The sequence below is a fragment of the Nilaparvata lugens genome, chromosome 2, assembly GCF_014356525.2.
Source record: "Nilaparvata lugens isolate BPH chromosome 2, ASM1435652v1, whole genome shotgun sequence".
Lineage (NCBI taxonomy): Eukaryota > Metazoa > Arthropoda > Insecta > Hemiptera > Delphacidae > Nilaparvata > Nilaparvata lugens.
Genome location: NC_052505.1, coordinates 29,589,028 through 29,613,619, shown reverse-complemented (window position 1 = coordinate 29,613,619; position 24,592 = coordinate 29,589,028). Strand labels below are relative to the sequence as shown.

General features: G+C 34.4%; 1 protein-coding gene and 1 long non-coding RNA gene across 2 annotated transcripts; one reads left to right on the top strand and one right to left on the bottom strand.

Annotated features, from left to right (window-relative positions):
• Window positions 1-9,776: 9,776 nt before the first annotated feature.
• Window positions 9,777-20,322, bottom strand: LOC111056061. The gene is made up of 2 exons (XM_022343386.2): window positions 20,054-20,322; window positions 9,777-11,862 (listed from the first exon to the last, which is right to left on the bottom strand). Exon 2 carries the CDS (start codon window positions 11,856-11,858, stop codon window positions 11,505-11,507), a length of 354 nt encoding a protein of 117 aa, XP_022199078.2. The 5' UTR covers window positions 11,859-11,862; window positions 20,054-20,322; the 3' UTR covers window positions 9,777-11,504.
• LOC120349847 lies at window positions 15,716-17,754 on the top strand. Its single transcript, XR_005570454.1, has 2 exons — window positions 15,716-15,751; window positions 17,514-17,754. It is a non-coding gene; the product is annotated as an uncharacterized LOC120349847 (long non-coding RNA).
• Window positions 20,323-24,592: the final 4,270 nt, after the last annotated feature.

Below are 24,592 nucleotides of genomic sequence, written 5' to 3'. Positions count from 1 at the left end.
TTAGTTGAATAAATATTACTTAGTAAAATATTATTATTACTAATAAATATTAGTAAAAATCACTTATTAGATGAAATTAAATGTTAATATTATTAATTTCAATAATAAATTGAAGTATTCAGGCACTCTAATAACAGAAGAAAATAATCTGGCTGAAGAAGTGGATGCTAGGATGATGTCCGAGAATAGGGCTTATCTCGCCCCGCAGAAAATCCTCAAGTCAAAGAATGTGTCAAAAAAAGCAAAATAAAAATTCAAAAACAACAGTTCTAAGACCAATAGTGACATATGAGGTCGAAGCTTGGACATTAACTAGAAGAGAGAAATGTCTGCTACAGAGATGGGAAAGAAAGATTTTCGAGCAATCAAGGAAAATGGAATATGGAGGATAAAACCAAACAAGGAACTAGAAAGATTGTTCGAGGATTGTTGTGAAAAGTATGAGGCTGAGATAGGCTGGTCATGTACACAGAATGCCAGAAGGGAGAGTGCCAAAAATGATGCTGGAAGGCAAACCCGGAGGGAGAAGACTTCATTGAAGACCAAAGAAGCGGTGGGTTGACGATGTGAAGGAGGTTTTGCGAAAACTTGTAAGAAGATGGAGAAGAACAGCAGAATGTCGAGATGAATGGAAGGATGTGGCTGTGAAAACTAAGGCTCTACATGGGATGTTGTGCCAATAATAATGATGTTTATTTATAACTATCATATTATGGAGATAAGAATATAGTACGTACAAAACTAGGCATTAATTACGCAGATACAGATGCTGTTTCTAAAAACTGACAAGCGTCATGAATGTTTCATGAATATTAGCCTACAACAGATAAAGTTATAGAAAAAAGCATGTTTGAGTTGAGACTTGGCCCTCCATACAAAGAAGTATTATAGTGTTGTCAAACTGTGTAAAATTTCATTTCGCTCTTCTAATTTGACCAGAGAACTGTATGTAGAATATCATCCTTGATATTCCAGTATTCTTGAGGAATTTGCAGGGTTGAAAGATTGAGAGGAATTTTATTTATGAAGATGGAACAAGAGGACTTGCTGAACGACATTAAAAGATAAATTCATCCTTGGCTGAAACAGCTGTGGATAGTAAAAAGGTGAGTGAACGAGTGAGTATGTGAAAAATCAAAATATCGCATCCCCGAAATTCATAAGATGACATAAAGCCAGCTGTGAAATAAAAACACAATCATTTTAGAGAATTGTGTTCTGTTTATTAATAAATAAAAATCTGGTGTGGCACACTCACACATCTTTCCTTGCCGTTATGAGAATTGATCACCTGACGCTAGAATTCACAGTTTTAAATCCAAATCCAACGGTCATAACCACAGAGTACGCATGGAGAGTCAATTGTAGCAGCAGAGACCACAGGTTACGCGGTGCAGATGGTTGGAGAGGAAAAAGGTGTGTGTGTGTGTGTGTTTACCAGTGTGTGATTAGACCTTTACCAGTCCTATTACCAACTAAATCCACCAAATCCATCAATCCAGTAATTGCATCTCCAAAAATTGCATCTACCTCCTTTCCTGCAACTTCTGTCCTGCCTTCTACATAGGTGAAACCACCACTGCCCTAAACCTCCGGATCAACAATCACAGGGCTTCCTTCAAAAATAATACTTCCCTACCAATCCCTACCCATGATTCTGAGCACAACAAGAACTTTGACCAATGCTTCAAAGTCAAAGTCCTTGAAACCCTCCCTCCCACAGCCCCCTCCATAGATGTCAAGACGAAAGGATTGGCTTTTATTTGGGTGCTTGGAGCTGCTTCCAGTCCTGGTCTCAACAGACAGCAATAGTACCATAGCTATCAACTCTACACCAACTGTTTGATCAAATTGAAATAAATTCCATCATATCATAATAAATTTCACAGCTATCAAATATATATTGAATGTTCAATAAAAATGAAAAATAAATTCCATTCAAGTTGAATTCTGTAGAATATTAGAAATAAAAAAAGTCTCAAAGATTAATACTCAACGTGTGTAATCTCTATTAAAACATGTAGGATCAGAGTGAATTCCAATCAACAAACTATTAAATATTATAACTGATTTATGTCATCTGTTTTGCATAACATCTGGTTCCTGGTATACTACATCTTCCCCCTTTCTTCTTAAGTTCAATCTGCATATCGCAGTTGATCTGCGTGGCATCTTCTCATCGTTTCCTCAACATTCACTAGGTATGAGTATGGTCCATTTACTTTAACGATTTTTCCTTTTTTGTAGCCTTTGCCTGATCTGTCTAGTACCTATACGCCATCGCCCTCTCCGAACACCTTTGCGTTGACTCTCGGCTTGCTGTTCCCTTGTCTAACTTACTCTTCGTCTACTCTGTCGTTAACATCTGGTAGTAATAGATCTATTTTGCAGCATAACTCGCGACCGAACATCATGAAAGCAGGTGTTTTTCCCGTTGCTCTCTTTGGGGATGTTCTATGAGCGAATAAAAATTTATTTACTTTATCTTGTAAGGTGCCAGTACTACCTTTTGAAATTCCCATACGTTCTTTGAATGTTCGTACACAACGCTCCGCCAATCCATTGCTTTTTGTGCGATATGGGGTGATATGTGCATGTTTTATGTTCAGTTCTTTGCAGAAATTTTGGAATTCATACGAAGTCAGTTGAGGGCCGTTGTCACTTACAATTATTCTTGGGTAGCCGAATTTAGAAAAAAGATCTTGTAATATATTGATCGTGGATTTTGTTGTGGTTGTTGACATGGGTATTACTTCGAGCCATTTCGATCTAGCATCTACAACGACTAACCACATTTTCCCTAAAAATGGTCCTGCAAAATCTATGTGGATTCTAGACCACACTTCTGTTGGAAGAGTCCATGAGAAAAGTGGCATCTCAACATCTCTGTTTCTGTTTTCTTGACATGCGGTGCAGTGTTTTACATGTTCCTCTAAATCTTTGTCCAGTCCAGGCCACCATACTTGGAATCGTGTTTTTCCTTTCATTGCTACAATTCCTGGATGACCTTCATGAAGAATTTGTAGTACTTTTGTTCTTAATCTTGTGGGTATGACTAAACGACCCGACCAGAGGAGTATGCCATTTTCAAATGATAGTTCTTCTCGTTTATTGTAATATGGTAGTATTTCTTTGTTTACATTTGTATCTGTTGTCCAACCACTTCGGAGATAGTTTGTAACTTTTGCAAGTGTTGTGTCATGTTTTGTTGTTTCTTGTAAGCTCTTTGTTGATAATGGTATATCTTGAAATCGAAGGTGGAAAAGATGTGCTCTATTGTTTTCCCCTAACTTTTCGTTTTTTGACTTCAGCATATCCGCCGTTGCATTATCTGCACCTCTGTGATAATTTATTGAGTAGTCGTATGAGCTCAAAATTAAAGCCCATCTAGCAATACGGTTGGAAACAACTTTTGGAATAGAGTCATTTTCACCGAAAACTTTCACTAAAGCTTTATGATCAGTACGAATCTCAAAGTGTCTGCCATAGAGGAACTTTCCAAAACGTGTTACTCCGAAAATTAAACCTAATGCTTCTTTTTCAATCACACTGTACCGTTTTTCAGCTTTGTCAAGTCGTCTTGATGCGAACAAAATTGGCCTTTCAGTACCATCAGTATATCTGTGAAAAAGAGCTGCACCTAATCCGACTTCACTTGCGTCTGTGGCAAGAATTAGAGAAAGTGATTCATCATAATGAGCTAAAGTATCTGATGTTGTTAATAAATGTCTCAATTTTGTAGCGATTTGTTCATGTTTTTTTTATCCCAGTGCCAATTTGCTCCTTTTTGAAGTAATTTGTGTAACGGAACGCACAGTGATTGTAGATGTGGAACAAATTTACTGTAGTAGTTGATTGATCCCAAGAAGGATCTTAGTTCTTTGACATTTTTCGGTGATGGCATATCTTCTACGGCTTTGATGTGTTCAGTTGTGGGGTGTATACCTGTTTGATCTATTCTGTGTCCCAAATAGTTCACTGATCCCTCAAACCATTTACATTTTGTGGTTTGTACTCGAAGTCTATTGTTTTCAATAGTACATTCATTTAGTACTATGTGTGTCATTAGTGTTTCATTTAGTACATTACTGTCTACTAAATGTTGTAGTTCCATTTCTACTGCTTTTCTCAAGGAAAACGGAACTGGATGTGGTTTTGCAACTATTGGTATGGCATTTTTTGACATGTGGAAAAGTACCTTGCAGTTCTTTATTGTTCCCAGATTTGGATTGAAAACATCAGAAAAATCTGTGATTATTTTATTTACCAAAGCTGAGTTCTTTGTTTGTGGAGAGCTTATCGTTTTTTTTACTGAGCATATTTCAGCACCGGGAGGTAAGGGTAGATTGAATTTGAGGACCCAATTAAGTCCAAACAAAGGTATGTCATCTTTCTTTATAACAATTACTGGTAATTTCCTGGAGTCACCAAAAGCATTGACATTTGTATGTGTTTCTCCAAGTGTTTCAATGTCAATCCCTGTGTATGCCGTGAGGTTTATTGTTGGTTTTAAAATGGGACTTCCAATTTTTTCCATAATTTCTCGTTAATAACGCTGTAAGCGGCACCTGGATCATACAGCATTTTCACTGTGTGTTGTTGAGTTTAACGTTCACCATTACTTTACAGCCTTTTTCCAGAGTTCTTATATGTTCAATATCGGAAAATGACAGGTTGTCATCTTCTATTGATAAATTTTCGCGGACCTGATTTATCTGTTTGTCTTTTACAATTGTAGCGTTCCCTACTTTTAGACATGCTCTAGCAAAATGGTTCTTACCTCCGCAAGCTTTACAAAATTTGTTATTTGCAGTGCACATGACACCATCAGAATGTCGCCGATTTCCACAACAGAGACAATGTGTATTTTTTTCAATTTTAGAGTCGATTTCTTTTCATATTTTTCGTTGTACTTTTGAGGGTTAGATTCCATTGCCTGATGTTTATCAGAAATTTTCACTCTATTCAAATTTGTAGAACTGTTTTGTGCCGAGCACTCCTTTTAATTCAGGCCTTTTCCCAAGTTATAACAGTAAATTTAATACGCAATAGACTAGAGCCATTATTGTAAGTGAGTTAGCGAAATAAATTATTTTCTCTCTCTATTATGAACGGCCATGACTTCGAGTTTCCCATGATAGATATTTAAAAATTGTGTAAATTGTAAATAAATAAATTATTTTCTCTCTCTATTATGAACGGCCATGACTTCGAGTTTCCCATGATAGATATTTAAAAATTGTGGCTCCGAGTCGTCGAGGAATGTAGATTATGGAATTATCTCTAAAACTTAGCCTTCTTGTCGCGACATAAAGTGCGATAAGTTGGAAAACAGCAAGCATTGAAATTATAACAAACTACCGAGTTTGCAGTTACTATTTGGTCCAAAGGCTCTAGAAGCCACGCGACGATTGGTCAAATTGATTCCTTTCGCCCAATAGGAGACCTGTTTCTAAATACAGTAGTGGGGGGATTCCCCAACAGCGAGACCAGATTACATTTCGGAGGACACTTTTGCTAGGAGCACTACGAGAGTAAAGATGTAGTCACTATGTTTCCCCCTTTTTGGGCAAGTTTATAAGTTTTATACAATTAGTTAATGTAGGAACTAGTTTTTTTTTATTAAAGTTCAAATTTACTAGTAGTGCCATGTCCTGAAAGGTTTAATTGTGTTTCTTCTTCATGTACGAATAATTGTTTCTTCAAATAACCGCTAAGGTACGTAAAATAAGTTTAAAATATAATTTAGGGAATTTAATTGATTGAAACTTCCATAAGAGTAATGTATTAACAAAGCCTGCTATTTTTCAAGTTAATAATATTGATTGAGAATAATCCTTTGATTTTATTAGTGATGGAAGATAATTATAATTTTTTTTTTCTAAAGAAGTATAGAAAGTTTTCAGTTATGTTACATTTGAGTTATTGTTTCTGGAAATATATTATCGTAGAGTATTGCTGAAAGTCAGGAAGATAGCCTTTAAATTGGAATGAAATTTTTAAGATTATGTTCATATTGAGTTTAAGACTCAATTTTATATTTTTCTGACTGTGTCTTCTCATGGCATTAAGGCTTTTAACTGAACGCTAATTTATTAAATTATAACAGAACTTTTGAATTATTTGTGATGAATTATTATGATACAAAGAATCACTAGTTTAAAGATAAAAATCTATATAAAATGAGGATTCAAATAGAATGAGAGAATTTAATTAATTGTAATCAATAGATAACTCCTGTTTTAGCTTTTGATGAATTGTAGGAAGAGTTAGAAATTAATGCTGTAATACATTCATTTACAGCGGTTCATGTGTGTCCCCAAACCAACTTCTTGTACTACCACCCCTTTGGTTCCGCAACTTTATGTAACACCGCTTCAAGACACCCGTTCAGACGACAGGTCTAGGGACGTAAGAGGACGTCGCCGTCAAGCCCAATTCAACCGGTAAAAGCTCACCGCCAAAAACAAGGTACTGTAACCCCGACGATAAAGCAACGTACAGACCAACGAAAGTGCAGTGTAGTGAAACAAGGTTCATTCGGGAATGTCAATCAAAAGTGGGGATTCAAAATTATTATGAAATGGGTTATATGGGTTACTATCGACGAAACTTGGGTTCAACAGGCTTTTCTTTCTTGAGTAATTCCATGTTGAAATCAACTTGTTATTTGATGACTGATATGTTTGGTTTTGTGACGTATTGCTATCTAATCGGGATAGTAATGCGCCCCCGAATCAGATGAAGAATGTCACCAAAGTAACATGAAATTGTTGTTTCTGTTGTTCGATTTAGTTGCCAAGGTTTATTGAAGCTGTTTGTATTTTTCAATTATTTCAAATTGTAGTGTTATTCTATAGTATAAACCTATTAAATCAGGCATGGCAAGATTAATTGAAGTTTTCTTGACTCTAGCCCGTTCACCTGCATGAATTAGGTATAGACTCAGGTATTTTCTAGATGTGTCGGCCTATTTCTAAATTCTAAATTTTATTCAAAATTATCTTCTTTATCAGCTTTTAAAAAGTGCAGGCACAGTTTTTAATTTCTTGCTGTTGAAGGTTAACGGTTTCCAGCAATTTTGCTGATTCTACTATTTTTGTAAAAGTTGTTTGTGTTGATGCATGCATTCTCAATAACTCAAGTTGCCAACTATCGTTGTTGATGCCTAATATGAACTGATCTCTTAAACGTTCATCCAGGCACGGAATAAGCATAAAGTGTGTTTCTTTCCTCTGTGATCCAGGTTATCACCAAAATTACAATTTCCTGCGAGAAACCTTAAATCTAGTTCAAATTGAGTTATGGTCTCACCTTCATTCCGGAATCGTCGAGAAAAACAAACTCTCTGGGATAGAGGTGCTTGTGGTTTCGTGTAGTATTTGTTTAAGACTTCTATCGCATCATTAAATCCAATGTTGTTTATGGGGGTCGGATGCATAGAATCGAAAACTATCTGGAATGGTTGCGGTCCCAGATTCTCAAGTAGTAAGTCTCGTTTTTTTTCTTCGTTTTTGATGTTTCCATTTCGTAGGAAAATCTTGAACCTTTCGTGCCAATATATCCAATCTTCGGTTGTTCCATCGAATGGTTGACTTTTGCTGTGATTTTTATTTACCGACTGCGCCATGTAGAATATTAGAAATAAAAAAGTCTCAAAGATTAATACTCAACGTGTGTAATCTCTATCAAAACATGTAGGATCAGAGTGAATTCCAATCAACAAACTATTAAATATTATAACTGATTTATGTCATCTGTTTTGCATAACATCTGGTTTCTGGTATACTACAAATTCTATAATTCCTTACTCCAATTTTAGTCTAATTGTTTTTTGATTTCTGATTTTAGATCTCCTCTTTTCTATCAATTCATAAGCTACACCTTCCCTTATTCATAACCCACTCAAATCTTGAATCTCCCGTTTGTAACCGCCCCCTAAATACCCCATAATGTCCCCTGAATCTGTACCCTTTTTCTCTCCATCCATCTGCACCACGTAATCTGTGGTCTCTCCTGCTACACTTGACTCTCCATGCGTACTCTGTGGTCACAACCTTTGGATTTGGAACTGTATCACGCATTGCTTGCTCGGTTGAGGAAGGGAACTCAGTTCCCGAAAATTTCCGTTTGAAATGTAAGTTTTTATGTGTTTTCAATCTATTTATGTCTTGTGTCTCCTGTTTTTATTCATCTTACAAACTTTAAAGTGTCTTCTGTTATGTGCTATATATATATATATATATAATATATATATATATAATATATATATATATATATATATATATATAATCACTTTTTTGGTCTAGAAGGACCTTGAAACGTGTAGGAATTTAGAAATTTTTAAACCTTAATTTTTTCCGGAGAGCAATACTTACCTATGGTAATAGGGCAAGGAATGTGAAGTAGAAATAACTAGCAAAGCTTGTTGCCCCGATATTCGATTATTATGTTCTCAAATGTAACGACAAACATTCGTTTGAGACGAATGTTTCGACAAACATTAACCATTGAGGACCAGGTTCATCATTGTCTGGAAGCAGCTTGGAGCGTTTCGATGTCCAAAAGGCATCACAGTAAATTGCAGTTTTTCCCCATCTGGTGTGGTGAAGGCTGTATAAGGTCGAGAACTGGTGGTGAGTGTCACCTGCCACCCATAAGAAGGTCAAGTGAGCTGAACACTTTGCTTTTCCCTATATTCCGGAGGGCATCATGGGTTCGAATTTGAGGAGGGGTATTGTGATAGCATTGAGTCTTTGATAATCAATACAGAAACGAGATGTTCCATCCTCTTTTGGAACAACCACAATGGGAGAGTTGTAGGCAGTTTCTGCTGTTTCCACAAAACCTCTAGTTTTCAATAAGTGAATTTCTTCTTTCATGATTCCTGATTTCTCAGCTGAGTATCTGTAGGGTCGACTGCTGATAGGCTGTTGACTGGTGAGGTGGATGGAGTGTTGTGCAGCTGTGGTGGTGGTGGGTGGTGTTTGCTCCATAAAAACCTCTGAATGAGTTTGGATGATTTGTTGTAGCTGGCTTTGGTAGGCTTCAGGTGCTGCCTTTGTTAGTTGTTCTAAAGTGTCTGGAGTCGAACTATTAGTATTAACTATACTATTAGTATTAACATAGTTCTATTGGGTTTTTCTTCCCAAAAGATTGTCTCGTGTCGTTGTTGTCCATACATTAATTGGTTTGCTTTGAAATCAATGATGGCCTGATTTTGAATGAGCCAAAGTCTACCCAGTATGAGGTCTTGTCATAAGTCTTGCAGTCCCAGAAGTGGAACTTCTTGTACAGTGTGTTGGATTTGTAATGGTAAAGTTCCTTGTTCAGTGATATTACAGCTGGTGGACTGGCTAGCCAACTGGACAGTGGTTTTAGTGTATACAGTATCTTGACTGGTAGTGAGGTTATGGGCCTGGATGAAAGTGTGCTGAATCTAGTAAGGCATGCAACAATTTGCCGTGCAACCTGACTGGTATTCTAGGCAAACGACTGCCTGGAAGTTGAACTGTCATGATTATTGACTCTCGTTTGTTGTGGTTGGTCTCTGCTGGTGTAACCGTGGTTGGCATCTCAGGAATTGGAGGTGTTGGAGTGGCACTCTGCACAGCTGGATCGGCGGCCGGAGTGATGGCTGGTTGATCACTTGATGGACCGAGTTGGGCAGCTGTCAGATTGTGGACTGGTGATGCTTTGGTGCAGGCTACACTCAGAGTGGAGAATATGGCTGGTGTTGCAGGTGGTGATTTCATGGCCTTTGGTTTGATCGGGACACCTGTGTCTTTGATGGAAAGGTGGGGTCTGATTCCCTCCAGTATTGTCATTTCCCTGCCTTGATGCCTTCTGTACTGGAGAATCTCGGTGGTAGTGATACTCGGGAAAGGAATGACATTTTGGAGCTGGTGGTGTGTAGTTGATTGGTGGTGCCCTTGTTTTCACTGGACAGTCCCGGTGGAAGTGAGTACTTAGGAAGTGTACTCAGGACAGAAGTGGCACTTGGAAGCTGCTGCTGAATGATTGCCTGTTGACACTGGTGCAGGTGAGATCCTGTGGTCGTGCTGCCTGGACCAGGGTCCGGAGTTCATGGTTCAGTTGGTTTGTTAGCAATGCGATGACTTCTGCTTCAGCCAGGGCTGATCCTAGTCGTTGTTGGAGTTGTATCTTCTGGCAGAGGAATTTTTCTACTGGTTGGTTGGTCTTCTGATTGGCTCCATGAAATTATAGAGCAAAATTGATTGAGTATAAAAAAGTAGCTAGATAAAAATACTTCGAGCTTGAACATACAAGAAACCAAATATATTTCTTTTCCTTCCAATAAATTAGGACAGCCAGAAAAAGAATTAAACTTGAAACTCTGCCATTCAAATTGCAGCCTTGACCCCAACTCCTGCACTTGTCCTATCAATAGTAAAGTTAAAAATTGTAAATATCTAGCAATCTAGATATCTATATAAATAAGAGCCTGAAATGGGTTTAATATATCCATATCGAATTCATTTGCAGAAGGATGAAATACCTCTTTACAAATTTCATGCAACTAAAAAAACTCTGAATCCAACTCATCTTAAAATGCTCTTTTTTGCTATAGGCCTAGTACAGTCTATAATCCAATACGGAATAGCAGTATGGGAGGGTGTTATAATTCCCATTTGGAAGAACTGTTCATAATGCAGGAATTAATAATTATTAAATCTATTTTTAATAAACCCAGATTTTTCTCGACTGACCTTATATTTGATGAATTCAAGGTTTTGACAGTTAGACAGTTATATTATGTTGAAAATGTAATCAAATCTTTAATAAAAAAATAGAACAAATTCCCCATGTACCAACAACGCATTAAATAGACATCACAGCTTGAGACCTACTTCAAATAAGTATTTGATATAAATAATACTAATATTGAAACAATTGGACGGCAACTTATTTATCTAAGTAATATAATAATCAATAAAATTCTGGATCATCTTCTCAACAATGCTGAAATTACAAAGGAAATGGAGCAGGAAATCATTAATTGGATAAAAAGCAATTATTTTTTTAATCTTCAAATTATTGTAACCGTTATCTTTATTGTTATTTCACATCTTCCTTTCCCCCAGCCCTGCCTATCTAACTACCCTCTTTCACTTCCCTATCACACACCCTTCCCTTTCAGTTTTACCTTACCTGCATATTACATGGGGGACCATAGTTGGCAAGGTAGTTTCCCCCTCTTTCTTCCAGCACAAATCATTTTAGCAATATTGTCTTTAATGTGTTAATATCATTGTTACTGCTATTGTTTTGTTGTATATTGCATTTTCTCATTGTATTCTTGTGTGTTGCGAATAAATTGAATTGTATTGGGAAATATTCATCGGTCTATTTTCATTGGGCTGACTATAAGAGGTGGTTGATTTCGTCAAATATATTGAGTTGCCCTAAAAGATGCCGTAAGTAGTGATAAATAGAAGATGAAAATTCGATAGAGTTGTTGAAAAATGAAGATAGAAATTGAATTAACGGGCTCCGGTGAGAGTTTTGAGCTTAGCAATCAAATCTCCCTTGACGGAGAGAGTTGAAGCCCAACGGCCATCCTTGAAGAAGCCAACCTGACCGGGGTTGTAGCGGCCGAACAGGCCTTTATCAATTGCGTTGCCTTGCTTCTGCACTCCGTATGCGCAGACCACCGATGGCACTTGGCTGCAAGCAGTCTCGAGCGTCGAAATGTCCGGATCACCCTGTCCGTCTGTGACGTAGAGAGCGCCCACCGAGCCGCCTAGCAGCTGGATGAACGCCGCTTCAGAGGCCACCTCCTGCATTGCGCGACTCGCATCCAACATCAATGCCAGCATCACTAGCATCAGCTGCATCTTGCTGCAAACAAGTGAAGGCCTATAACTATGCACCATCACAGTTTCGAGACACAGTAGATCTTATTTTCATTATCAATAAAAAATGGTAGGTACCATACATTAGGAGGGTCATTTTACGAACCTCCGATTGGCCATTAATAAAAGACGAATCTATACAGAATGTCCCATGAAAGGTGGAACAACCAAAGGCCATAGATTCTACATGGAATTTTCAAAAAAAAGTCTTGTGAAATTTTCTTATATCGCCTCAGTTTTTGAGATAAGTTATATAGATTTTTCATTATTTTTGAAAACGTCAATGGCTAGAAAACTATCTGTCAAAACCGAATTGTGAGGATATGGTTAAAAATAGTAAGAAATGTCAAATAAGATTGATATAATTTGCTGCTTTGTTTGACGTTAATAAACTTTTCAAGAGCGTTCAAACTGTTTGGAATTTAGCGCTCATTGAAAGTTCAAAAATGTCAAACAAAGTAACAAAAAATTAAGTATATAAATCTCATTGGAATTTTTCCCCAGCTTTATCCTTAGAATTAGAATTTGAATAATAGTTTTCAAGATATTGACGTTTTTCAGAAATATCGAAAAATTTTTGTATCTCAAAAACTAAGGCAATATAAGAAAACTGTACTAGACATTTTGTGTTGCGAATTTCATGTTGAATCTATGGAATCCGGCTGTTACACCTCTTGTGGCAGACGAATGAGTATAGTAATGCTATGATGTTGTTTTGAAGCTACTTGTAAGTTTGGAAGCTCTGCCCTCAAAGTCAGGTCTAAAGGAAAAGGTGAAAGTTACTAATAGTGGCTGAGTCGGGTTTGTATGGTGGGTTATCGAAAACATCAAATTTGATTTGTTGGAGTAGCCGTTTGATTGGACCAGCGCTGTGAGTCTGAGTTCTCATGCATCACAATGACTCTGGAAGTCATCAACTTACGCTTAAAATTTCCGAGACCAATCACACACAAGACACAACCCCATCAATCATACACTTCAATATATCCCATCAATTTATATACTCGATTATTATTCAACCCTGCTTGAAGTTGGATTGTTCTTTGTTAGATTTATGCCAAACTTTTGCCTCTCGCTTGCAAAAACGGATGAAGCCACGTTACAAGCAGTTGGCGGGAGACTGAAGTGACGTGGCCACTCGAGAAAAAATGACGATCTGGGCATTTGGTGAAGATGAAAAGCTGTTCTTTGGGAGTTGCTGTCTTATGTTTGTGGCCCCTAGATGCGAAACTTACATCATCCATAATATTTCAAAATTTAGTGGCGCTATCTTTTTACTTTAAAAAGTTTTAAAAAAATTAAGGTACCCCAGTTTCTAAATTTCTATACGTTTCAAGGTCCCCTGAGTCCAAAAAAGTGGTTTTCGGGTGTGTGTGTGTGTGTGTGTGTGTGTGTGTGTGTGTGTGTGTGTGTGTGTGTATGAGTGTATGTGCGTCTGTGTACACGTTATCTCATCTCCCAATCAACGGAATGACTTGAAATTTGGAACTTAAGGTCCTTACACTGTAAGGATCCGACACGAACAATTTTGATCTAATGCGATTCAAGATAGCGGCTAAAATGGCAAAAATGTTGTCAAAAACAGGGTTTTTTGCAATTTTCTCGAAAACGGCTCCAACGATTTTGATCAAATTCGTGAAATAATCATTAATAAGCTCTATTAACTGCCACAAGTCACATATCTGTAAAAATTCCAGGAGCTCCACCACATATAAGCCAAGTTTTATTTCAGATACCCAATTATCAGGCTTCAGATACAATTTGAACAAAAAAATTCAAATGGACAACATTTAGCATGGAAATCTCTACAATTTATGTTCAGTAACATTTTCACCAAAAATTGAAAATAAGCTCGAAATGCGAGAAAATAAGATTATTCAATTGCAAACTGTTGATTCTATTAAATCATTCACTATGAAGAGATAGCAGACTTCGTGTGTCTCCAGCGTTATTGTCCTGTCACCAGCTGGCTTGGATATTTGAATAGTAGATTTGATATGCGCGTGAACACTAACTTCAGTTGATCAATTTTCATGACGGCAAGGAAAGTTGTGTGAGTGCGCCACACCAGATTTTTAATAAATTATTTTAACGTTGACCAAGCCTACATCATTTCACATTCTATAAGTGCAACAGAGCTCACATTAGTTCATCTCAATTCTTTCAAGATCAATATTCTCCAGCCAGCTGTGCTACTGTATTGTGTACTATACTATCATTATTGTAATAAATTATCTTCAATAAAAAAACCCACGTCATCATAGACTATCCATGAAAAATTAAACCATTCATGATTTTTTATAGTTATTTTTTTTTCTCAGTACCGTATTGTGATTGTATGTAAGAATGATATCAATTCGGAATATTAGCCCACACAGCACAAAAAGTTTAAAAAACGTTTAATAAATGTTTAAAATGTATAAATCCGATAAACGTTATGAAAACAACGTTTAATAAACGTTAGAAAAGTTTACTAAAATAAACGTTTACTCTATAAACGTTTAATAAACGTCTAGAATGTATAATGCTGATAAACGTTATGAAAACAACGTTTGATAAACGTTAGAAATGTTTACTAAAAGAAACATTAGAAAGGTTGGTACAGTATGGAATTTTTACAGTACCTACCCAGTCAACACACTAAGTGAAAATCAAACATTTTTTTCAGAAGGTGTCTCCTCCCCCCTCACCATTGTAACTTAATCCCTAAAAATGTCTCAATTTAGGCTTTCTAACCAACAATTCTCAAGTGGAATTGAATTTCAACCCCTTTCTATCTTCTTCAAAAATCGTCTCCAACACACTGTTATCGAGATAAAAATAATGTTTTGCACCAATTAAGACTGACCTGACATTTTTGTAAGTTTTCCAAAAAAGTTCACTTCAGGCTTTTTGTTGATCAATTCGGGTTCAGAATTGCAATTCAAACACTTTTTGTCTTTTTCGAAAATCGTCTACAACGCACTGTTTACGATATAATTGACCTTTTGCGCTAAATCCAGAAGGACTTAGAATAAATTTTCCAAATGTTTAAGTTTCCCAAAAAAGTCAAAAAATTGTATTTCTGATCAATAATTCGGATGCAGAATTGAATTTCAAACACTTTTTGTCTCTTGCGAAAATCGTCTACAACGCACTGTTGATTATATAATAGACCTTTTGCGCTAATTTTAATACAGATAGGGACTTAGAAATAAATTTGACTGATTTTCAAGTTTCCCAAAAATGTTCGAAAAAGCAGTCTTTTATGACTAATTCGGCTGTAGAAGTGAATTTCCAGCACTTTTTTGGTATGCAAAAATCCCGTCAAACGTGCCGTTGACGGGCTACTGACGTTTAAAATTTTAAATAATTTGTAATTATTGATAAAAAATTTTGAAAAAAATCAAAAAACATTTCTGTTTATATTATCAACATTGTCCTAGAATCTCAAATAATTCTAACCAAAATTGAATAAGTTATATCATTTTTTCATATTGGATTCCAGTTTATGCTTGAAAGAATGCCATTTATAAAATAACACACCAAGACTTTGAAATCATTTTCAAGTTTTCAATTCGAAATATGATAACCACTTTTATTATATTGATTCCAACAATATTTCAAGTGTCAATCACAAGCCACTCATGTGGCTTCACTTAATTATGCCTAATATTATGTCAATTATCCTAAAAACACGAAATCTATGAATTCTCCAATATTCAAATATTGCGCAAAATTGTATTCAAGCATGCGCAATGAAACTGCTCAACTCAAAGAAAATACCAACGGAGCAACGGTACCTAACCTTGCATTTTTAAAGCTGTGAGTGGAATCGTGGATGTGATGTGATCGTCTGCAATTTTTGTTATCTCTATCCGTTGAATGATTGAAAGGTAAGTTAAACATTTACAAATTATTTATTATATTATGTATTCATGTATATGATAGCCTACATGAAATTCAGATTGTTACCCTTTATAGTTTTCTGTGATTAGGCAAGCATAAAATTAACCTATGCTGAAAACGTTACCTTGTGATATAGTCTCTATTATTTATTTAAAAAGTTGAAAAAATAAGTCGTATTATATTACCATCTTTCATAATATATCATCTTATTTAATATATTGAAAACATGAAGAACCTAATATTATAACCTATAAACTTGAGTGTTGATAGGAAATGACAATGGGTAATACCAATACGGCAAGGCAGAACATCCAAAAGGATCTCTCTGCCAATGAAAGCCATCTATGAATAAATAAATAAATTTAATAGGCCTATATTTCATTCTCAAAAATAGACTATGCTTTGATTAGTAGTCATCATCTACAAACTTTCAAGCTAAACTTTACTAAACCAGCCTAACTTGGGCTAAGTTACCGTACCAAAAACCTGCCTAGTTGGTTGTTGGTTGTTTTCAAAGTGGGCACATATGTTACTGTATTCTTATTCAATTTCTGACAAGAAAATTCTAAAATTATAATGCAGTACACACTTTTATTGCTAATTAGAAAAGAATAACTAAAATTCATCTTGAGTTACTCACATCACTGAGTTTAGTACCCGTACCTAATTCAAAGATCTGTGAATTCTTGATTTATAGACTAGGTTAGGTAGGCAGTTCAAAATGATACTCTAAAAACAGAAATTTATTTTAAACTAAAAAAAAGGTTTGAACTTTAGCTTAAACTTATACTGTGTAAACGGGCCTTAGTAATAGGCTATATCAGTGTTATTCTATGTTATTTGAAATTGATTTATTTTTCTTCACTAGAATCTTCAATGAGTTGACTTGTTCCCACAATCTTCCCCAACTTTTCTACACAGATCAAGTTCTTAGCATGAGTAGGTATATTTATTATACAGAGTGAGTCATATGTATGGGAGCCCTTCAATAAGTTGGAGAATGTTGTAGTTTTAGATATAAAAAGGGTGTTTACTGGAACCGCATGGTTTTAAAAAAGCCACAAATTTTAAATTTTGATCAAAAACTTTATTTTTTACACAATGTGTTCTACAAACTTTGAGAAAATTACAAGTTTCATGTTTGTAGAACACATTGTGTGAAAAAATAAAGTTTTTGTTCAAAATTTGAAAATTTGTGGCTTTTTAAAACCATGCGGTTCCCAGTGAACACCCTTTTTTGTAAATTTCAGGATTTACAATGTTATTCTACCTTTTGACATATTTATAACTGAATCCCAACCCCTCGTAAGGGGATGACTTAGGGATTGTATCTCGAATATTTTAAATGTAAACACCCATTGTGTGATACATCATTTTAAAGACCTCTTTAAAACAAGAAAGATGACATCAATAAAAATGCTCTATGATACTTTCATACAAAATGAATAGAGTATAGAGTATAACTACTAAATGAGTACTACTAAATGATACTAAATGAGTATAGAGTATCCTGAAAGTTACAGTAATATCCACAATAGTCTCCAAGTTATTGAAGGGTTCCCAATACATATGACTCAAACTGTATATATATTCATATATAATATCCCATCTCAAACTCATCTTAATCACATCTCTACTAACTTCAATCCCACTAAATTTTTCTTCTGGAAAAATATATATAAATTACATGGCAGTTTTCAATTTAAATATTATTGTTTTTCACAGTGGGTTATAAATTTTTGTTTTCAGGTGCAGTGTGGAACATCAAGTCTACTTCCAGTGCCCCAAATGAAGAAATCCATATAATAATCCAAAATTGGTTTTGATTCTCCAAAGACCATGATGGAGGTCGAGAAAAACGGAGAAATGATCCAGCACCCAATCACATGTAACTAGGCCAAGTGCCAATAAGTAAATTTTTAGAGAATCTCAAACATCCATAATCTTTTTTGTAATAATTTTACAATATACAAACTTTTCATGCATTTAATATTCACTTTCTTTATTTCACACTACAGAGAGACTGTATAATAACACTGTGGCCATTTGTTCTCTCAGCATTTTGATTGCTGGCTAGCTTTTTCAAATCCACCAAACTTTTACCATAATTTAGCCTTCTCAAACAAATGGCCAAATTGTGATTATAGTCTCTTTATTCTATACTAAATAAGCCTCTCTGTTACATTTAGTTCATGTTCTATACAGCTAGTGCTTCTACTAAAACAAAACCAATTTTTACTTTCCTTGCCCTATTACCATAGGTAAGGGAAGTATTGCTTTCCAAAAAAAATTAAGGTACCCCAATTTATGAATTTCTCTATACGTTTCAAGGTTCCCTGAGTCCAAAAAAGTGGTTTTGGGTATTGGTATGTGTGTATGAGTGTCTGTGTACACGATATCTCATCTCCCAATTAACGGAATGACTTGAAATTTGGAACTTAAGGTCTTTACAATATAAGGATCCGACACAAACTATTTCTATCAAATTTAATTCAAGATGACGACTAAAATGGCAAAAATGTTGTCAAAAACAGGGTTTTCGCGATTTTCTCGTGAACGTCTCTAACGATTCTGATTAAACTTATACCTAAAATAGACATTGTTAAGCTCTATCAACAGCCACAAGTCCCATATCTGTGAAAATTTCAGGAGTTCCGCCTCATCTATGCAAAGTTTGATTTCAGATTCTCAATTATCAGGCTTCAGATACAATTATTTAAACAAAAATTTTCAAGTGGAAAAGATTGAGCATAAAAATCTACAATTAATGTTCAGTAACATTTTCTCATAACATTGAAAATAAGCTCGAAATTCGAAAAAAATTGATTATTCACTTGCAAACTGTTGGCAACTGTTGATTCTATATTTATCATTCACTATGAAGAGATAGCAGACATCATGTGTCTCCAGCGTTATTGTCCTGTCACCAGCTGGCTCAGATCTTTGAATAGTAGACTTGAGATGCGCGTGAACACTACCGTCTGGTTATCATTTTTCATAACGGCAAGGAAAGTTGTGTGAGTGCGCCACTCCAGATTTTTTGAAATGTCAATACTGTATCTATTGCAATTTTTATTGGTATTCCAATTACAGTCAACATTTTTGTTTGAATGTATACATAACTTTTGTATATTCAGTTTTTAAAATTAAAAAGTGGTTGGATGTAGTGTGATAAGCAGTTTATAAAAGTGTTTTACTGTAACATGGTAATGAAAAAATATTTATTTCGTATTTCATCATTCAATATAATATATAATAGTTTTAAGTTCTGTTTCTTACAGACATAAAATATTTTTGAGATTTTAGCTATACAATGGCAGAGTATATTAAATTACCATGGTAATTTGGTTGTAACCATCTCAGTTTTTTAAACAACTTTCATCATAATAACTTTTGTGGATCAAAATTGAAGTAATATGGTTTTTATTGTGTGTTTTTATTTCACCTTACCAATGTACCGCATTGCACGGTAATATTTCTGTTACATGAAATCATATGTAAATAAATGGAAATATGATTTCGTATTTTCATCTCTTTCCAAATGATTTTAGAAATATTATCATGTAATTAATAAGGTACCGGTTAAAAAGTATGGCTAATTCAACGTCTGTTGATAGTTGAAAATAATGGTTACCACGATGTTTTTTCAACTATTATTCAACGTTGAAAATAATGTGGAAACGACGGACATTTTTTCGTGTTTTCAACGTTAAGGTATTACGTGTTTCTAACTTTATTTCAACGTTTCTGTGCTACCTGGGAAAGAATCGAATGCTTAACTAATGGTTGATTATAATGTTCATCAAAACGTTTATTGAAATGTTGACTGTAATTTTTATCATCCTGAGCCAATAATTACTGTCAACTAATGTCTACTATTACTGTCTTGACCGGGTGAGAGTGTTTAAAGGGCACATATATGATAGATTACCAGCGTTACATAGCTTCACGAAAACAACGTGGACTATCGGTTTATGATAGCAATGAAATTTGGAACACTCTATACTATGAAATATTATTTCAGCCAATATATTAAAAGGCGATAGTCCACGTAGTTTAGAGAAGCTATGCAACGCTGGTAATCTATCAAACGGTGCCCTTCAAACTCTCACACCATCTTCTTATGATATCTTTCCTCTATCTTATGATATTTCTCCTATCTTATAGGATTATGTAATATGCTACCATATCACTTGAAAAGATGAAAGTGATTATGAAAAAACTCAAGCCACGGTAAATATTTCAAGACCAATCAATGATTTCTTGGAATAATGCATACTTATACCTACCGTATTATTGTTTGCGAATGACTTGTGAGATACAGTAAAGTAGGCCTATATTATTTTCATGGATATCCTTCCTTGATACCTCTTTAGTTATGTTTCGGACACTAATTACGAACACAAGTGAATTTGTACACCAGTAGCCTGTACTAGTCTATCCTCCAACCATTGAAAATATAAGAGTGTAATAAGAGTGTATTGGCTCAATACACCTGATTTCTAATCACAAAACAAACCTATATTGATTACAATGAAGCACACTTGTGCAATTGAACAATCAGCAGTAGCAGGTATAGCAGTACCTTGCACACTTCAAGCTTCAAGTAAAATAAGATGATCCAATTTTTGAAATTTATTTGAATGAAATATTTTCTCACAAGAAAATCTTCCTTTATGAGTACATCGAACATCTTGTAAATATTATGTTATACATTATTCATGTGACAAAAATAAACAAAATGTTGTTAATGACACATGTAATTCATTATTCGATGTGTCACAGAATAATATATTGTTCAATTAATACCTTAATTTAGAGAGATTCCACAAGATTGGTATAAATCATTATCTAGAGCTATTTATGATGTTGGATTTAGATGAACTATTCCGCTTTAGATCTTGCTATTTGCTTAGTCAATGCTATAGAAGAGCATTTGAGAGAATAATACTGGTGATAAATATAATCTGTGCCGTGCTATCAATTTAGAATGTTAATTTGGAATTCAGAAGCACACACAATATAACTTGATAAAAGGGATGCTTGATTTCATACTTAGTGCTGGAGAACGGGAATCCATAATGAACAAGAGACAACGAAATAGATAGAAGATATCAAATATATTGTCGCCTTTAACAGTTTGACAAGAAAAAGTTAGTACATGATGAGAACCCAAAATAGAATCAATAACTTAGAATGTAATCTCAGATACAGATAAATGGTAATACTTTACATATTTACATGGCAAGTTCAAGATTGAATCATGAGAAGCTTGAAGGACACTAATTTATGAAAGAAGAATTGAAAGTGATCATAGATATTTCTTAAAAGTTAATCATGAACAATCATAAAGATTTATAAACAATGACAAATAAAAAATTAGTTCAGGAAGCACTTGGTGAAATATAAATATTGATAATCCCAGATAAGAAAAACTGCAAAGACAAATAGGCTATCCCTGAAGGGTTATATCACGGAAATTTTACATAGGAAGATTATTAAAAAATATGTGATATCAAAACAAAATTTAGATAAAGTTAGATTGACGTCCTTAAAACTTCAGGATCCTCTACAACTTTAAGATGAAAATATAATTTTAAAACATTCATGAAAAGTGGACATTCAACAATTATTACTATACTAGTAGTTCAACTCAAAGTATTTTGTGGATTATAGTACATAATTTAAAAGGAAACAGAAATTCTCAGCTGAATCCTTACACAGAAAGTATGGCTTCACATTTCTTTGCAAAAATACAACCGAAAATCTATTAGACCTATTCAAACAATGATATGAAATTTGTAATTTTTGTAATCCCCAAGTCCAAAGTTACAATTTATCCAACTCTTCACGTTTCCCTCCCCCTTTGAAAGTCTATAGTCACTGAAACCCATTATGCCACATCTGGAATTCCTGGGTCGTTTGCTTGATATAGAAAGAAAGTTGTAACTTCAAAAGTAAATTTGAATTTGAGCTCTGTGGTTGAGCTTCACATGTCCAGATGGGACGAGAAGTCGCAAGCCTCAAGGTAAGGCTTGACTTCCAGGACTGCAATCAGTTCAGAGGCCACAATCCCGCCTCAGAAGGCTCAGAGACACACATTCGTCAAGACATTCATGGACCGTTACATTCATGGACAGGTACATTCACCGCTGTTAGAATAAAAAAATAGACTAGAATAATGCAAGACTTAACTCCAGCTTCTAGAAATTCCTTCTCTTGAGAACTCGAACAAGAACAATAATAATCTTATTGAAATATTCTTCATTCCTTCTAGTAGGTAGGTACTTTATTTTCACAAGAGTATTCCATCCATTATCTTCCATCATTGACAAGTTTAAAGACTTTATAAAAAAATACAATTACCATCTTTCCTTACAAATGAATCGGAAGGACTATTCTCAATTACTTTACTTCACTAATATTACAATGGAGGATTAACTAACAAATCCTTTGATGGAAGCTTTACATGTTGAATTTCTTATAATATTCCACAGAATTGTATGTAGAATATCATCCTTGATATTTCAGTAGTGCTGAGAAAGTTTTAGGGTTGAAAGATTTAAAGGAAATTATTTTTTTCTATGAAGATAAAAACATTCCAGATTATTTTTTTCTTATGAGTACCACTTCTCTCAGAAATGTCGGTTGACGTGATGAGTAAGAATTTTATATAAATGTAACGTAAAGAATGTATGCTTTCTAATGGAATCAAGATGATTTTCATCCGACCTATACTTACTTTTTTAATTATAATTATGTTCTTAAATGTAACGACATTTCGAGCAGAAAACATGAAATTTTCCACTTGCTGTAAACATTTTTGTTTCAGAATAGAAGTGAATGAAGGAAAAAATTTTCACAGAAATAATAAAAATTAGTTTTCCAATAATTTTTCAAAAGTGGTGCTGAATATCAGGTTTGTCTAAAATTAAGATTAATTTAATTAAAAGATCAGATTAGATTTCTTTATTCATGTATGTTACAATATTTACTGGCTCATACACTAATTCACAATGATGATAATGCTAGTTATTCAACGATTATTACAAAGTATAAATAATTAATGAATGAAAATAAATATAGAATGCAATTAGAATAACGATAATATAATAATGTGATGTAACTTCAGGAGTCGGCGTTGTTTCAACAAATAATTTATTGTCGATTCTCTAAGGATATTAAATATCCTTCCCATTAACACACGACCGGGTTGTGATGAATTAGAGCTGTTGGGAATTATAACTCGAAGTAATGTTCAAATAAGAAACTCTAATTAATAAATTAAAAATTAGTTGATTTGAATCTTAGAATTATGTGATGAATGAATGAAATAAGAATGAATAATAGTGAATACAATATTTTATTAATAATTAAAATTAGATGAATGAAACAAATAATGTTATAGGGTGGGATTGAATTGAAATTTCAGAAATTGATTGAGTAATATTGACAATAAATACAATACTAAAGAACAGAAAATCTTGAGATGGGAAGATGAATATGTATTATGTAGAATGGCTATGGGATGTGGAAAATGAATGAATGAATGGAATGAAGAATGGAGAGGAAGGGAGATTAGAATATTTGTCATGCAGTGCTCAAGGGTTGGACAGACTCAGTCATTTTCTCTATAAGATACTTTTTCAAAGACAGGAAAAAGCCCGCTCGGCTCTCAATGCATCTTATAGAGTTGGGAAGTTTATTCCATTCACGACAAGCACTGACAAGGAACGATTTGGAATATATTATAGTAGTTCGATGATTAGGTATCCTGAGAGTATTTGCACTAGTTCTAGTATGGGAAGCGTCTATCCTCCTACCATCGGAAACCAATTTAGAATCTATTATACAATTTAAAAATATTATATATTCACTAGAGACACTCTGGGTTGAAGAACTCGCTCATAGTTATTGGTTATTATGATTAAAAACTCTGCTTTATAGATCTCTAAGATCCGCAATTCGTGATTATACAGAGTTGATGGGAATTATCATAGAAACAGCTGAATATATCTTTTAGAAGTATGATATCACAGTAATAGGATCCATGGTGATCCCATTCGAATCGGAAAAAATACTTTCTGTCGCTTTTCTGTCATAAGGATCTAACTTCATTTCGAATCCAACTTCATTTTTTCAAACAGGAAGGTGTTCATGTGTTAGATGATTTCGAAAAAATTCCAATACAAGGAAGCCATGAAAAATATTTTTTTAAATTTATAACACAAGAATGAAACACTACATAATGGATATAATTCAAAATAGACATTCATCCAAATCAAATTCATCATTGATTTTGTAATTTTATGAAATGATATGAAATGGATGAGAGTACCTATACATTGAATAATCAAGTGTTAGTGAACACTAATAGGAGCTTCTACTCACAAATCCAACACTCTGAACAAAAAAAATTGTCATAGTAACTGCTATCACAAGTAGTATAATGAATTACGTGTATGTTACAGACAGGCGGACAGACGGAAACGAGTTAATATAGAACTTATATAAATTAAAGTTGTGTATTATTCAGCTGAAATCATGTGTCGACGCATAAAGTCTGTCTGTCTGACAGTCTGTGTGATATCTACCAGATAGCACCATTTTTTTTAAATGTATGGAAAAATTACAAAAATAGCATGCAAAAATAATTAAAATTACAAGAATAATTCCAGCTTACAGATAAATGATAAATCAAAACAATTTTTTTCTTATGCTCTTCCAATGTTATTTTTATATCCTGAAAAAGGACGAAGGAGTGAGTCAATTTTATTCTCCAACGAATTTGGCCTATAAAAAGATTCGAAGAATTCGTGTTCAAAATT